Source organism: Lissotriton helveticus, chromosome 6, assembly GCF_964261635.1.
Source record: "Lissotriton helveticus chromosome 6, aLisHel1.1, whole genome shotgun sequence".
Taxonomy (NCBI): Eukaryota; Metazoa; Chordata; class Amphibia; order Caudata; family Salamandridae; genus Lissotriton; species Lissotriton helveticus.
The window spans coordinates 2,058,214,218-2,058,229,734 of record NC_136067.1 but is presented as its reverse complement, the minus strand read 5'-3'; the positions used below and the strand labels follow the sequence as shown (position 1 = coordinate 2,058,229,734).

Below are 15,517 nucleotides of genomic sequence, written 5' to 3'. Positions count from 1 at the left end.
AATAGACAATCTGTTAGCGTTTCGCAAAGCTCTGAAAACTTTTCTTTTTTAATCTGCCCCTTTGCTTTTACTGTTGTGTTCCTGGTATTTGTTGCACATTTGCCTGCCATGCGCCAGGACGCCCCTTAGCTGGGGCAGCTGTGCGCAATACAAAAGTGTGTAGCATAACATAACATATCCATCCCCCCCTTGCTTCAGGCGACTTGTCCTTTAGGGCCCCTCACCTTCTCTCCCTGTTGACCTATCCCTCATGTGACAAGTTCTGTATCTTTTATCAGTTATCTATCTCTCCTTCTGTGACTGAATGACCCCTCCCATGTCTCTATGCCTATCATTGCCCCATATCAATTCCTCATTCGATTGACCCATCTCCTTTTCTCAACATCTTCCCCAATTACTCCACCTTTCTCTAAGCACTGCATCTATTGCAGCGTAAGGCTGTGCCTTCATTCCTCAGGATACAGCAGCCTGTTCAAAATAATATCACATTTGGTTATGCAAAGTTAAAAAATCAAGAAATCTTCAAGATTAATGACACCTTTCATCATTTGAAACAAACATGCACAATTGTTTGAAAGATCAAGACTATGGAAGCTGGTATAAACAAAATGTTATGTTAAAAGTACTTATTCAGTGCACGGACACCAAACGGTTTCATGGCGCTAGAGACAACAGGGGGGACAGGGATGCAGAAATTACACAAAGGCCTGCCGGAAGAGATGAGTTTTCAGTGAACATCTAAAAAGAACGTAGCTGGGAGAGGATCTAAGTTCACTCGGAAGTGAATTCCATAATTTAGGAGCCAGAAACGCAAATCGGAGGCCACCGTGCTTTTTGCGTTTCACTGCTGGAATGGCGAGAAGGTTATGATAGGAAGAGCGCAAATCACGGGAAGGAATGTACTGGCAAATTTTAGAAGCAATAAAAGCCGGACCCTGAGCATGTAGCGCCTTAAATATGGTGCAACCGAGTTTGAAGAAACACCGCTTGGCAACCGGCAGCCAGTGGAGTTTCCTTAGTAGCGGAGAAATGTGTAGATGTTTTGGCTGACAGAAAATTAACCTGGCTGCCTGATTTTGCACGAGTTGCAAACGGCGCAACTGGTAGGCAGGAATGCCGACGTAAAGAGCGTTGGCGTAGTCAATGCGAGATGTAATCAAGGCTATAATGACCAGCGTAAGAGCCTCCGTGGACAGAAACCTGCAGATTTTACGGATCCTGCGAAGATGGAAGAAGCAGGCCGAGGTGACAGCGCTAATCTGAGGTTTCATTGAGAGGTCTTTGCAAATGATAACGCCAAGACTCTTTACAGAGTCAGCTGGAAGGGGAGGGGAGCCCAGAGAGGATTGCCAGAAACTGCCATTCCAGAGGTTGGTAAGTCCCCTGGTTAATACAAGTTCCGTTTTATTGGGATTTAACTTCAGCTGGCTCTGATACATCCACTCGCTAATAGAGAGCATGGTGGATTGAAAATTAGCACGGGATGTGGAGGTGGATTCAAGATTAAAGACCAGCTGGAGATCATCCGCGTAATTAAAGATGGTAACTGGGCTATTACGGAGAGAGGCAATCAGGGGCTGAATATAAAGATTGAATAAGAGAGGCGATAAGGCAGAACCCTGGGGGACCCCGCAAGTCAGGTTTTTATCGAGGTGCTACAAAGGTCGACAGATGGAAGGCCTGAGTACGCCGATGTAGAAATGATCGGATCCGGTCAAGGGCCCGACCCTGTACACCGGCGTTGTTGACACGGTCGATCAGCAGATCGTGATCACATAGTGATTGTGAGGGTACAGCTTGGACAGTCACCCTATCAGGTTGTGTGAGCTTGTTCACAATGGAGAAAATATCTTTTACCTTGGATGCAGAATTTAGAATTTTTTGAGAAAAGTATAATTTTTTTGCCTGAAGGATGGAATTTTTGTATAGTTTTAACAGCGCAACATATCCAGATTTTTCTTTAGGTGAATAGGTACGGCGCCAGCGGCGCTCAGCTTGGAGGAGTGTCAGTTTATCCTTTTTTAGTTGGTTGGTAAACCAACGTTGGGCGTCGTGAGGACGTTTGGACTTAATCTTTTTCAGGGGGGCCACCTGATCGCTGGCAGCCTTAAGCCAAGAGTCGAGGCGAGAGGCCTGAGTGGTTATAGAGGCCTGGTCACAGGGGACAGAGGAAGCCAGTATCGAGTGAAAATCTTCTAGGTTAGCCCGTTTCCAATTGCTGGCTGTGATGTTGGTTGCGGGGGTGAGAGGCTCAAAAGGAATGTAGGCCAATGCAAAAGAAATACAGAAATGATCGGACCAAGAACAAGGGTAAATGGAAGGAGGGGTGATATCAATATTAGAAGTCCAGACTTGGTCGAGAGTATGACCTTTTATATGTGTGGGAACATGAATATGCTGGGAGAAGTTCAGACCCAGCAAAAGATCGGAGAATTCTATCGAGAGATTACTCTCGCGGGTGTCAGAGGGCCAATGGTTGAAGTCACCCAGAATGACAACCCTGATTAATTACCAGCTGAGAGATTAAGTCCCCGAGTAACTGAGGAAAAAGGGGCATAGGTTCAGGTGGACGGTAAAACAGAGCACAAACAAGGGAGGATCTGGCAGAGGAAAGGATCAGGATGAGGCTATCGACCTTGGGGAGAGAAACCTCTTCCAAGATCGATGGCGAATGATGGCTGCTACACCTCCACCCGCTCTGCCTGGAGGCCGGTTTGTATGCAATATATAATAGCCAGAGGGAATGGCGGCGAGAATATCAGGGCTGGACTCTTCGGACAACCAGGTTTCTGATAAAAAGAGAATATCAATAGTATTTGAATTCAAGAGCTGAAAAATCTCGAGTTGGTTCTTAACCAAAGACCTAGTATTCAGGTAGGTGATGGCAAGAGAGTCTGGATTTGAAGATGAGCGTTCCGAGGGCACCTGAGGGAGCGCTGTAGATTGCCGACACAGGGCACCAGGGGCAAGGGGGGCAACACGGAGGAGAAAAATACCACAGGCCATAGCTACCTTCTCAGCTTTAGAGCTCAAAGTCCCACCGATTTGAAGGTTAAACAAGTCGGTGGAGGAATAGGTGAGCAAACGGGCAGTATCACTGGCCCCGGCTGGGCGCAGACGGGCTGCGCCTGCGTTTAGTTACCATGTTAAATAGTCTAGGAGGAAGAGGAACAACTAGTACGCTAACCTGCGTGAAGAGTGTGGCAGGCAGGAAGCAGTGTGGGGCGTGGTGCTCACAAAAAGACCCTCCGCTCGATCAGCACACAGCCGCGGCGGAACGGAGTTAGAAGCAAGAGGAACAGCGAGTACGTTTTAGGCAAGTTTTAATATCACATCAGATGAGCACAGTGTCGTAAAATCACACAAGGAACAAAAAATAAAAATAGCACAAATGAGGCTTAGCGCTATGCGCACTTCAGGCAGCCTAATCTCCGCAGTCATCACGAAATGTGTAGAAACCTCTTTCTAGAATTATGTTATAGATCTAGAGGTACCCTCCTCGCTTGTGGTTGGAACTTTACTTTTCAAAACCATTGGCTGTAAATCCACCTAGACAGCAGAAAAGGGCTTGGAAAACATTCTCCCAAACCTCTAGCTTGACTTCATTGTTGTTTTTACAGACACATGCTATCTACATACTCTTGTAGACTGATCTTCCGAGCAGCATTTTCCTATTAATCCAGTATGTAGTGACCTTCTGTTGCATATATACTTACCAGTAGCTCTGCCTTCATTAAAAATAATTTCACTAATAAATTGGGCTCAATAAACAAATACTGCTCCATTTGTAGCTCCAGATAGCACATTAAGGGGAAGCAATTTGTGGTGCATCCGGTTGCATTAGAAAAAAGTGTACCAATCAATAAAATTCTCAAAATTGCATTGTTCGCCAAAGCCGGCCATGGCCTTTAAACCGTCATTGAAAAGAGATCACTCCATTGATGAAGATTTTATAAATGTATAGGGTTTATACACAGGGTACCTTGTCATGTCTTGGGGCCAGTTGGGTGAGTTATCAAAATGCCTTGTAATGTCTCTTTTTGTCTTAGTCCAGTTATCTCAATTCTGTCCAGTGGTCTGTAGCACCTACTTGTCCCCAAATGTTTGTGTTCCTCTGATCTGCTGTTCTTTCTTTAATAAATAAATAAAAATCCATTAGCCAAAGAACATTTGATTCAGTCATTTTTGGAAATGCAAAATATAGAATGTGAGCATTGTGTTAAATTCGAAACCAGTTCTATGTCCTGCCTGCTTAAAAATGGGCAAGATTTCAGAATTATAATAATTTTACAATTCATTAATATGTCCAGAGTAAATTCTGTCCTTCTGTCTTTAGCAACACATTACTGAATGATTTGTTTCTGAGACTCGCAATGGGAATTCAGAGTCTGCGCTATGTTTGAGAAGCTTATCTCCTGTGTTAAGACCCTGTAATGTTCAGTAGATTAAACCGAAACAACATGAAGGCTGAAGTCCTGATCCAAATAATAAAAAGCTCTATCATGACAGTCTGTATTTTACCAGTCTTGTTAAATACTTTGCCAAAGATTTCCTGGTGTTCAAATAAAGAAGAGCGTACAGAGGTTAGGCGACTTCCTATGGCTTAACTCTGGACTGAGATCCACGCCTCTTTTGAGCACCCGAATCACAAGGTCTTGGTCAGAAGGGCTAGTTTCCAGAAAATGTTCAACCTGTGGAGCATTTACAGTCCCACATTATATTCTGCTCTTATGTTGCAAAATTCTACTTACTGCGTGGTTCATTCACCTTGTTTGTCTCTTTGCAGGGATCTTTAAAGAAGGATCGTAGAATTCCAATCAAAAATGTTGATGAAAGCAATGGAAAGTAAGTGAAGAGATTGCTTGTCTAGAGCTCGCTTACTATTCCATTTCATACTCTTGCCTCTAGGCTCTTTAAAGCTGATCCTCTGTTCACAAAGCCCTACGGCCAGACTGTAGAGATGAGGTTATACAACTTTGCTTTATTGAAAATTATGCTGTACATCTAAGGTATTTCTTCAAGCCAACTTTGCACCAGTCCGCTTTTCCTGCTCAGGCTGGCATATTTGTACGCGGTAGTGGTGTAGGAAAGTGATTATGTGGTGTGGTTGTGAGACCTCAACATGTAGTAATGTCACAATCTTTAGCAGGACAAGTTAGGTTTCTTTAAGAACACCAATAGCTTAGTCCTGGGTAGCTGTGGCACACTGCAGTCAGGAACAAGTTTAAAGGCGTTAATAATTACCACTTATTAATGCGGTACGTAATACTTACCTTACAACAGGTAAGTAAGAAACACAAGACCAATAAAAATCCAACCATGGTTCATTAAAAAATAGTGTATGTTTAGCTTTAAATAGACACCAAAACATCAAAAATATAATTCGTAAAACAAGGGATATGGTTTCTCAAAAGTGAGTCAAAATATGTTGCCTTAATCTTTAGATGCAATAAATCATTGCAAGCAGTTTGTGGTCAACTGGCTAGAACGCCTGTTAGAAAGAACTCTCTTGGACTAGCCACAGCGTGTTGGGTGCGAGTCACAGGGAGCACTCTGTTCCAGTGAGACAGTTACCTGTCGCTTTCAGCCGTCTTAAGGTCCTCAGTGCACTTTTTTTCCCTTTAACACGGCTCTGTCGAGAAGTCGTCCTCGTGCAGGGGATGCAGGAGGCTGAGATGCTGAAGATGCAGAAAAATGTCTTTGCCTCTGGTCTCGGTCGCTGACGTTGCAATGGGGAAGTCCAATGCAGGTCCATTTGATACATGTCCGCTGGTCTCCCAGTTCCAGCGTACTTCAGCAGTTGCTTGTAGGCCGCTTTCTGTTTCTACGTGGGGCACCAAAGTCGACTTTCACATCTGCCAATTGGTTGGAGACACCTCGGGCACATCACGGCTCAATCTCCCAGCAGGCACTTCACCTTCTAGCGGCAGGCAGGCATTCCTGGGCAGCTGGTCACGCCTTCCGTCCTGGCACCAGTGGAGCACTTTTGCCTGGGTTGCACAGCAGGCACAGGATATTTGTGGATCCCTCGGGTGCAGCCCAGTCTTTGGTGCGGCCTCTCTTTTCTGCGTCCAGGGAGTAATAGGGCAATTCTTTTTCTCTCTGCTTACCAGTCCAGTAGGAATCTGAGGAGTATATTGAGGACTGCACGTTTATGTCCTCTCTTGTTTGTGGGAGGAGAGGATTCATTAGTCAATGCTGTAATAGTTCCAACGAGACAAACCATCCCACGTTACATCACTTCCTGGGGTTTGGCCACCAAGCAATCCCAGGAAACCCATCTCAAACCTAAACCAAGATGGCGCAATACTTGTTTCCCTGTGAGGGGGCCTGGGCACACCCCTGGGATGTACCCAACATAATGAGCCACTCCATGTAGAAAATCAGTTCTGCAAGTGGTTTGCTCTCTCTGGAGGAGGTGTCAGCCTCTCTGCCTACACAAAGGAGCTGGTAGGCAAAGGTGTGCTCAGCATTTGCTTCACTGAGGCGTTAGCCTCTTTGAAGCTGAGCCATCTGTGGCCACCACCAAGTTGTCATTCTATTGTGGACTATCACACCTCCTCTCACCAGGAGTTCTCTTTGTTCCTTGTTCCCCATTCCTGGGAGTGCTTCAGATGTCCTAGCAGTCTAACAGCGTGCTGTTGTAGGTGAAAACTGCTGCAGGTAGACAGGAAAGGTTAACGAAGGTTTGGACAAAGTGGTGACTTTCTCAAGCCACCTTTCAATTAAAACTTACTCTAAATCCAATCTCAGTAATGAGTCCGGTTTATTGTTACAGTTCATTTTATAGTTTTGAGCAATACCTTGGGTGGCACTTAGTGCGGTGACTATTGAAACTCCATATTAGCCAATGGAACCACAGGCCTCGCGACAGTGAAAACTGCAGTTCTGTGCTTTCACTGTCAGGGTATGTTAACCATGCCCTTCTTTTTAATATCAAGCACCCTGCCCCCAAGGCCATATCTTGGGTGGCTTATTATTATTGAAATGAATAGCTTTGACCTGTCAGAAGGGTTTATTTTGCCATGTCTATTTGGCAGGTTTAAAGTGGCCTGACTAGACTGCAGTCGCCTTCCTAGAGCCATGTTTTCACCTTGTTAGTGTAGTGGTGTCACATTTGAGTGGTGTAGTCCACTAGTGACATTTTACTTACTAGCTCTGGATGCATCTTGTATCTTGTACTTGAGACTTATAAGTAAGTTAACTGAGCCATTCAGGTACTAGACAAGTGTACATATACTTTGGGGGTCATATCACCTGCAGTAGGGCCTGGACAGCAAGACCCAGTGCACTAAAGAGTCAAAGAACCAGCAATATTAATTCAAAAACATGGGGGGGAGGGGATGGACGATTATACAGAAATATTAATTTTCTTACAGATGTTAAAAGAGGAAAAGAGTGTTCACATATATATATCCATGCACTCACCTATCTGTCCATCCACCCTCCCACTTGACCCTCTCTTCCGTTCACCCACCCACTCACTCAAATAAGTCATGAATTGAAGTACCATTTTGAATGATAAAATAGGCATTCTAGATGCATTTGTTGATGCTTGTTGTTTGGTCAATGCATTGAGTTTTACATACGGGTACTCATAATGGTAAATACGGTAGCTTGCAAGATGGATGTTTAACCGCTTAACCGCAGCGGCAATTCCGCCACGGTGCGGCGGTTTAGCGGAGTGTGTGGGGCCGCGGCAGCCAACGGACGTTCTCAGCACTTTGGAGGTAGTGCTCGCGACAGCCGTTGGCCGACAAACGCACGCAGAGGATTACTAGTGTATATCTTAATGTAATGTATTATTTTGGTGACTTTGCTTCTGCTGGTTTGAATACCTAATATTAGTTTCTGAGCCTTTAAAGAAAAATAATGCAGAGTAGTACCTTGGCTGAGTGGTAATAAATACTAATTTATGTCACTTTCATTTAAGTTCATTGAAAATTAGAAAGTTAAGTAGAAACTATTGAGGTTCATGTCCTATTTTTATTGTCTTACGAGGGCCAGATTGTCAGATCAAAGCTTGCTGTCCGTGTACAACTACGATGAGTCCCACAGCGATTCCTCCACATCTTCTAGGGACAAATGCAGCTCTGACCCCAGCACAGCGATCTCCATCCGCCGGCCCACATACTGGCTGGAAATGAGGGGCATCAAATCCAGTGACAGCAGCCTTTCTGGAACAGGTACTCTGCTGCTTTCTGTCATTCTTGGCTGCTGGCTATCGAATGTGCACCATGTCTCATGAACCTACCTTAATCCCCCTGTGACAATGCTTTGTATGACATGCATTTTTGCTTATATGTTTACTTATTATGTAGCATATAGCTACATGATTAGAATAATGCAGTATGTCTTGAAGTAGTCAAGAATTGTAAGGGGTTTCATGCTCTCATCTACATAAGAGTGAGGAAGGAAAGGTGACGAGTTATCTAAGAGCTCTAATTTGTTGGTGGGCATAGGTTTTACGCAAGAAAGAGGGGTGCCGCGCATTGCTTGACTGTGATATGTCTCAGCACATGCAGCCAAGAAGCGAAGTGACTGAAGGGCTAGTGAAATGCGAGTCTTGAAAAGGTTTTGGCGACATGATGGTAGGAGTTCCTTTTACCACAGACTAGCACTTCAGACTTTGACTTGTTTAGTTTGAAGTGGGGGGTTAGCGTCCAGTTGGAAACTGCTAGAAGGCATATGCCCATGACACAGGAGACCGGATCAAATGCAGTATGAGGTTTTAGTATAATAAACATGCCATCAGACTAATTGTAACAGTTGAGATTCTAGAAGGTTATCAGCACTTGTTGTTTGCTTTAGTAGATGTTAAAGTGAAGTAGGGCGATGGTAGATCCTTGAGGAACTTCAGTAGGCAAGGGAAAGGCAATAGAGCAGAAGCAAAGAAGTGATAGTATGAAGCATATGTTAGTCTTGATGTCATATTCTTGTCGCGTTTAGCTCAGATTCCTGTTCTGTCCATGGCAAATTCCTGTTTGGATGCATGAGAAATTACTCTTATCCTTGAATGTTGGTGATTGAGTGTATGCAGCTCTTTCTGTCAATTTGCCTTTGAGCGCACCATTAGAAATTGGATTTTAGTTTGAGGAGACAATAGGTTAGTGCGTAGTTATTTTTAGAATTGATTTTCGTGATGTTGGTGACCTCCTGTTCCATTATAGGGAAAACGGAGACTAGTCTCTGTTGTGGAATGGATTGAGAGGTCATAGAAAAATTTGAATTCAGTTGTATTTCCATGTTGTTTTTGACAACAAGGTATTATGGTCTGGTTTGACAGATCAGCTGTCACTATACAATTATGTTAGAATCACCTATACGGGCGCTTTGGCTCCGCCCACACGTTGGGAGTCAGGAGTTTTTTTTTGATCAGGCAGATGTGTGCTTCACAAAATGCTGGCCCTCCAACAAGATGTTATCATTTTGTTTAGTTGTCCAGCTGCCTGATCTTCAACTTTCCGGGGCATACAGACAATGCAATGCTATTAAATTGTCTCCGATAAATAGATAATTTACTGTATTTGGTGTTTGTCTTTCTCTGGCAATAGCTCAGATGGGAGAAGGTCAGCCATAAGGAATGTGTTGTAGACCCAGCACCCTCCTCTTCCATTATTAATCTTTAGATTTGAGAGTGCATATTTGTATATGTGTGCAGTATGGGATTACCGGGGTTCCACTAATCAGCATGGATTATTAGGTCTAGTTTGGCAGTGCAAACGTTGTATTAATTTAGAGTCCTACTGGGAGAGGGGCGTAGGCTCCATCCATATTTTGGTTGCCCCGACTGCAGGATTTGATTGGGCCATAGTTGTGTGCTTCGACTGAAAAGACTGCTTGTATGACACTTTTTGCTTGTGGTAAACCTGATAAAGCAGAACTGAATTGGTTATGATGGCACGCCAAAAATCATAGCTATCAGCGTGATCTGTTTATGATGACATTTTGTGATAAAGGCATAAGGCGTGACATATTTATTGTGAAAAATAAATATTAAAATCAATAGTTATTCAAGTGTGGATTGCCATTACTCTATATTAAAGCCTACCAATGGGTAATGTGTTACTTGTTCTCTAAAAGATTACCATAATAAGCAATGTTTTTAGCATTGGTGTCCCCCTAATACAAACCCTTGTTTTTTTCACTAATGACTCTTGTTCGGCCCTGGTTAGTGTGTTTGTATATTGTTCTGCAAGCTTTATGTTTCTACATATTTATAATTTTAATACTGCATTGAAGATGTGCACTTGAATAAGCCAGAGTTGGGTAAGGTATAAAGCCCGTAGTAAAGGGTAAAGGCCATAACTTTTCATTGGAAAAAGTTAAGCCACATGTGTGAGGTTTGATCTGTTTATCGTGAAATGTTATAAAAAAGCCAGTAAGCCTAACCTACTTATTGTGAAAGGCATGTGTTAAGTCAACAGGTTTTTATGGGTAGTTTGCTATTGTCTAACCACAGGGATAGAAGATATGCACTACAATAATCCTTTCTAGGCTCTCTTTGGAGAGATGGTATTTTGCTTTAGGTACTGTAATTGTGTATACATTTGTACTTTTATGAGTGTGTGCTTGATGGGTGCCCTGTAGAAAGGTTCCGCTCTGTACGGTCGGCATAGGTTGGTGGCATTTCAGTGATAAAAGTTATAGGCCTGATTGTGTATTATGAAAAAATATAATAAAGGCAGTAGGCCTGGCATATTGACTACTTTATTAGGCAAGGATTTTGGTGTAAGTTACCCTCTCTGACAAACCATGGTTATACACGATTCACACTGTGAGAATCCTTGGTAAACCCTGTTAGAAGAGAAAGTATTTTGCCATGCCAATTGTAAATTTGTATTCATTTGTAATTTTATGACTGTATGCCTGATGGGTGCCCTATGGGAAACCCTGCGCTCAGGGCAATAGGCCAGAGCTGGTTATAGTGACAAACTATTGATAACAGCTATAGGCTTGATTAATGTGTGTTATGCCAGGTGCCATAGGTCTGGCCTGTTTATTATGAAAAGTTATTACCATGCCAGTAGGTCTGCCTTATTTATTGTAAAAAGCATATGATAAAGCATCTAATAGTGGATTGTTGTCACACTGTTACAAGCCGTGAAAAGGTATTTGGTTAAATGTTATCTCAGAGATTATCATAGTAGGCGAGGGTTTTGGAGTGGTACACACACACTGACAGACCCTGGGAGCAGAATTCCCTCTGGTGATTCTTGTTAGGTAAGAGAGGTTGGATTTTTCTTCCAACTGTAATTTTGTACATATTTGTAAGTTTACATCTGTATGCATGATGGTTGCTACTTTGTGCACACTTCAGTAGGCCTGTGTTGTATACAGTGTCAAGCCATTGGTGAAGGCTAGAAGCCTTATCAGTACACTGGGAAAATTTATGCCAGTTTCCTTAAGTGTGATCTGTTTATAGCGGAGATTTATGACAAACCAAGTAGGCCTTATTTATTGTGAAAAACATGGGCTGCAGCTCAGGAAACAGTAGATGCCTACTTCCTGAAAATGAAGGTAAACTCGTTGATGCTGTACGGAAAAGCAAGGCTGTAGGGAATGCTAATCACTGGGGGGTTGCTAACGCAGTGGGGTTACTCTCTCAGTAACACAGGGTCCACTGGGATGCGATGGTAGATCTACAACATCTTCCAGAAGAGTACAAAAGGAGAGGTGGGGGTTAGTGGGTGAGGACAAACGTATCTAATGCAACAACTAGGTGTGCACTAGACACTGGTGACCCCTCAGCAAGCAGACACGAATAACTGCGCATTTAAGGATTCAATCCAAAGGTATGTACTTAACATTCTGTTTAATGATGAGCGTTCGTTTGTCCCACAGGTTGAAATGCTAGAAAACATTTAAAAAGCTACTGAGGCTGCAAAGGCCATGGGGGTGTTACAAACCACAAGTCCACACCAGTCCTTTCATAAGCAGCAAGGAGGAGGTAGTACCAAAGTATCTACCTCCGAGCAGGGACAGACGTACGAAAGGCAGCAAACAAAAAGCCTGTCACCAGCTAGGTGATAGAGGCCACAGTAAATGAGCCTGTATGGCAACAGAGACAAGGCAAGGGGTAGAGGTTCACCTGCAAAGGGTGCCTCAACCAGTAAACAGTGACTCCCCACACATTACCCCACTCATTCAACACCTCGTACAGACTCCAGGGGTTCTGGACAGCTTGGCAGGACATCACTTCATACCAATGAGTGCCTTCCGTCATTGAGCATGGTTACGGTCTTGAACTCACAGCAACCCCACTAAACATGCCTCCACACAGACACGCCCTCAACACTTCCCAAGGAAGAGGTAAAATAGCTCCTTGCAATGGAAGCTATTGACCCAGTTCCATAGCAAAATCAAGATAGAGGAGTGAACTCCCTGTACTTTCCTATTCCAAAGAAAGACTGAACATTCGGTCCACTACTACACCTCAGGCCTCTCAACAGATACACCCTGGCATAACATTTTCATATGGTCACACTACAGGATGTCGTACTCCTCTTACAGGAAAGAGACTTCATGGCAACTCTCAAACTGAAGGATGCATACTTCCACATTCCCACACATCCTGCTCACCGTCGCTATCTGCAGTCCGTGGGTGGTGGACGTCTTTATCAATTCAGGGTTCTTCATTTTGGGGTTACCACGGCTCCAAGGCTGTTCACAAAATGCCTAGCTGTAGTAGCCGCACATCTAAGAAGACAAAGCATTCATATCTTATCTATACGAATGACTGATAAAGAGTTCAGACAAACAAACCCACATGTGTAAAAGATACACAAGCCACAATTAATCTTCTCCACAGGCTGGGATTTAAAATAATCGTGACAAAATCCCACCTAGATCTACCTCGGATTCAACTATATCTAGGATCCATTCTCAAGTTGGTTACGGCCAAACCTACCCCAATCCTCAGTACTTCTAGAACCAACTGGTTTTTTTCAGCCACATAGTCATCTGCCAGTCAGGACAGTACAGACGCATCATTCACAGGTTGGGGTGCGCACATGATAGACATGACGGTACAAGGGTTGTTGACAGCTCAGCAGAAGCAATACAAATGGCACTGAAATCCAGAATATTCATCACAAAGTAGTTTTCATAAAGTTAGAAAACAAGTTTGTATTACTTGCAGAAACAGGGAGGCACTTGCTCTCTTCAGCTATCCCAGCTAGCACGGATTATATGGAATTAGACCGTTCACCATCACATTCACGTTTTGGCAGAGTATCTCCCAGGAATGGACCACGACTTTGCTGACCTCCTAAACAGTATGCAACAACAAATCCACGAGTGGGAACTCCACCCACAAGTCCTACTCCTATTGTCCATACTTTTGGAACAGCAGACATAGATCGATTCGCCATGGCGCAGAATGCAAAATGCTAAAACTTCGCCTCCAGGTTTTATCACCCACAGACCAAGGGCAATTCGCTATGGATTAATTGGTCAGGGATCTTTGCTTAAGGTTTTCCTTCTCTCCCACCAATATCATATGTGCTGAGGTAGCTCAGTCAGACGTCTCTCACTTTGATTCTAATAGCTCCCTCATGGGCAAGAGAGCCCTGGTACAGAACTCTACTAGAGTTATCAGTAGTCCCTCACAAGATGCTTACCAACAGGCAGGACTTTCTCAAGCAGGAACAAGGGAGAGTCAACATCAAAATCCCAGACAGTTCAATTTGGCAATCTGGCTCATAAGTTTGGTTACGTAAAATTACCATCAGAATGTATCGGCATCCTCAAGGAGGCAAGACGACCTACCACTAGAGCATGTTAAGTGGATAGCGGAAGAGATTTGTCCACTATTGTAGCACTCCATACATTGATCCCCCAAAGCCTACAGTACAAAATCTGGTATGCTACCTCCTGCACTTAAAAATCATGGTCAGCTTACATGTCTGTAAAGCTACACTTAGCAGCTATTGCTGCAAAAATATTTTTTCACAATCCCTGCTGTTAAAGCATTCTCCCGAGGTTTAAAGAGGATAATACCTCCAAAGCCACCACCTGCTCCAGTCTGGAATCATAATGTGGTACTTACCAGGCTCATGGGCCCTTTGTTTGGATCTTTACACTCAAGAAGAGTCGGTGAAATACATGCCCTGACTCTAGAAGAGCCTTTTTTTCAGGTCCACCAATATAGGGTAGTCCTTAGAACAAACCCTAAATTCTTGCCAAAAGTACTGTCCTCTTTTCACTTGAATCAAACTATTGAGTTCACCTTTTTTCTTTCCAATCCAGGGCCTGTAGCGGAAAGAGCTCATCATGCACTAGATGTAAAAAGAGAACTAATGGATTACACTGACAGAGTTAAATCCTTCTATAAAGCACAATTGTTTGTTGCATTCTCAAAACCAAGGAAGGGGCAGGGTTATCAAAGGCAGCTATTGCTAGATGGATGGTAAAATGCAGCCAGACATGTTACATCAAGGGGGAGGACATTACCTGTTCAACCAAAACTGCCCTGTGCTAGGAAAATGACTATTCTGGGTAACATTCCCGTTGCTGACCCAGCGTCAACTCCACACTTGTTCACTAAACACTACTGTGTGGATTTTCTAGCACGCCAATAGGCATATGTTGGACAGACCATTTTCAGAACTTTATCTCAAACATCTGCAACATCCAGTGACTAGCCGCAGCTAGTCAGGAACTGCTTTACTGTCTATGCACAGACACACATGCTACAAATAAATTATGTTACTTATCTTGTAGGCATCTATTTGTATCATGTAGTACTGTAGATTCACATACGCCCACCCACCTCCCCGGAAGTCATTGGTTGTCTAAGGTACTGTATATATTGTACATATGCTCTTTATTTACACTTGCAATGCATGTCCAGCATTATGTACTGTTTTACACTCCACTAACATCTGCGCCCGATATGCGGAAAACAATCTTACCAATGGAACCGATGGCCATGCGCATTGCAATGGAGAGGAGGCGCCACACTGCCTCGTGGCTCAAAAGACTTCTTTGAATAAAAACCAGTTGCAAATGGCCAGGCCTAACACAAGATGTCAGGAGTATGCGCCGTATGTGAATCTATAGCAATGCATGCTATAAATAGATACCTACGGGGTAGGTAGCATAATCTTTCCAATGCCATAAGTCTAATCTGTCTATTATTAAAAGCTATGATAAACGCAGTAGGAGTGACATATTAATTGTAAAAAGCAATTAGACTTTAAGGGTGGAATATTATTTCTCTGTATGAGAGCCTACTGATAGGAATTGCGTTAAGTGAAATATCACAGATTTTCATTGTAGGGAACATATATATATATATATATATATATATATATATATATATATATATATATATATATATATATATATATATATATATATATATATATATACACACACACACACACACACAGAGGGGCTTTGGTTCAGCTCTCTTCTTCCATTGGTCTGTTTGGGTGTAATTTAGACTCTGCTTCCATCTATGACAGCTTACTGCATGAGGTAATGGTTCAGCCAGCCATTGGCTCTGTTGCCC

At 43.2% G+C, this 15,517-nt stretch overlaps 1 protein-coding gene across 5 annotated transcripts in view; it reads left to right on the top strand.

Moving 5' to 3' along the window:
* The window catches only part of ZNF512 (zinc finger protein 512), a 123,928-nt gene that overhangs the window by 12,218 nt on the left and 96,193 nt on the right, over nucleotides 1-15,517 (top strand). For all 5 annotated transcript variants that reach the window (XM_078650120.1, XM_078650121.1, XM_078650125.1 and 2 more), the window contains exons 2-3: nucleotides 4,787-4,845; nucleotides 8,002-8,186. In XM_078650120.1, coding sequence (XP_078506246.1) covers nucleotides 4,787-4,845; nucleotides 8,002-8,186 — 244 coding nt within the window. The remainder of the gene's footprint in view (nucleotides 1-4,786; nucleotides 4,846-8,001; nucleotides 8,187-15,517) is intronic.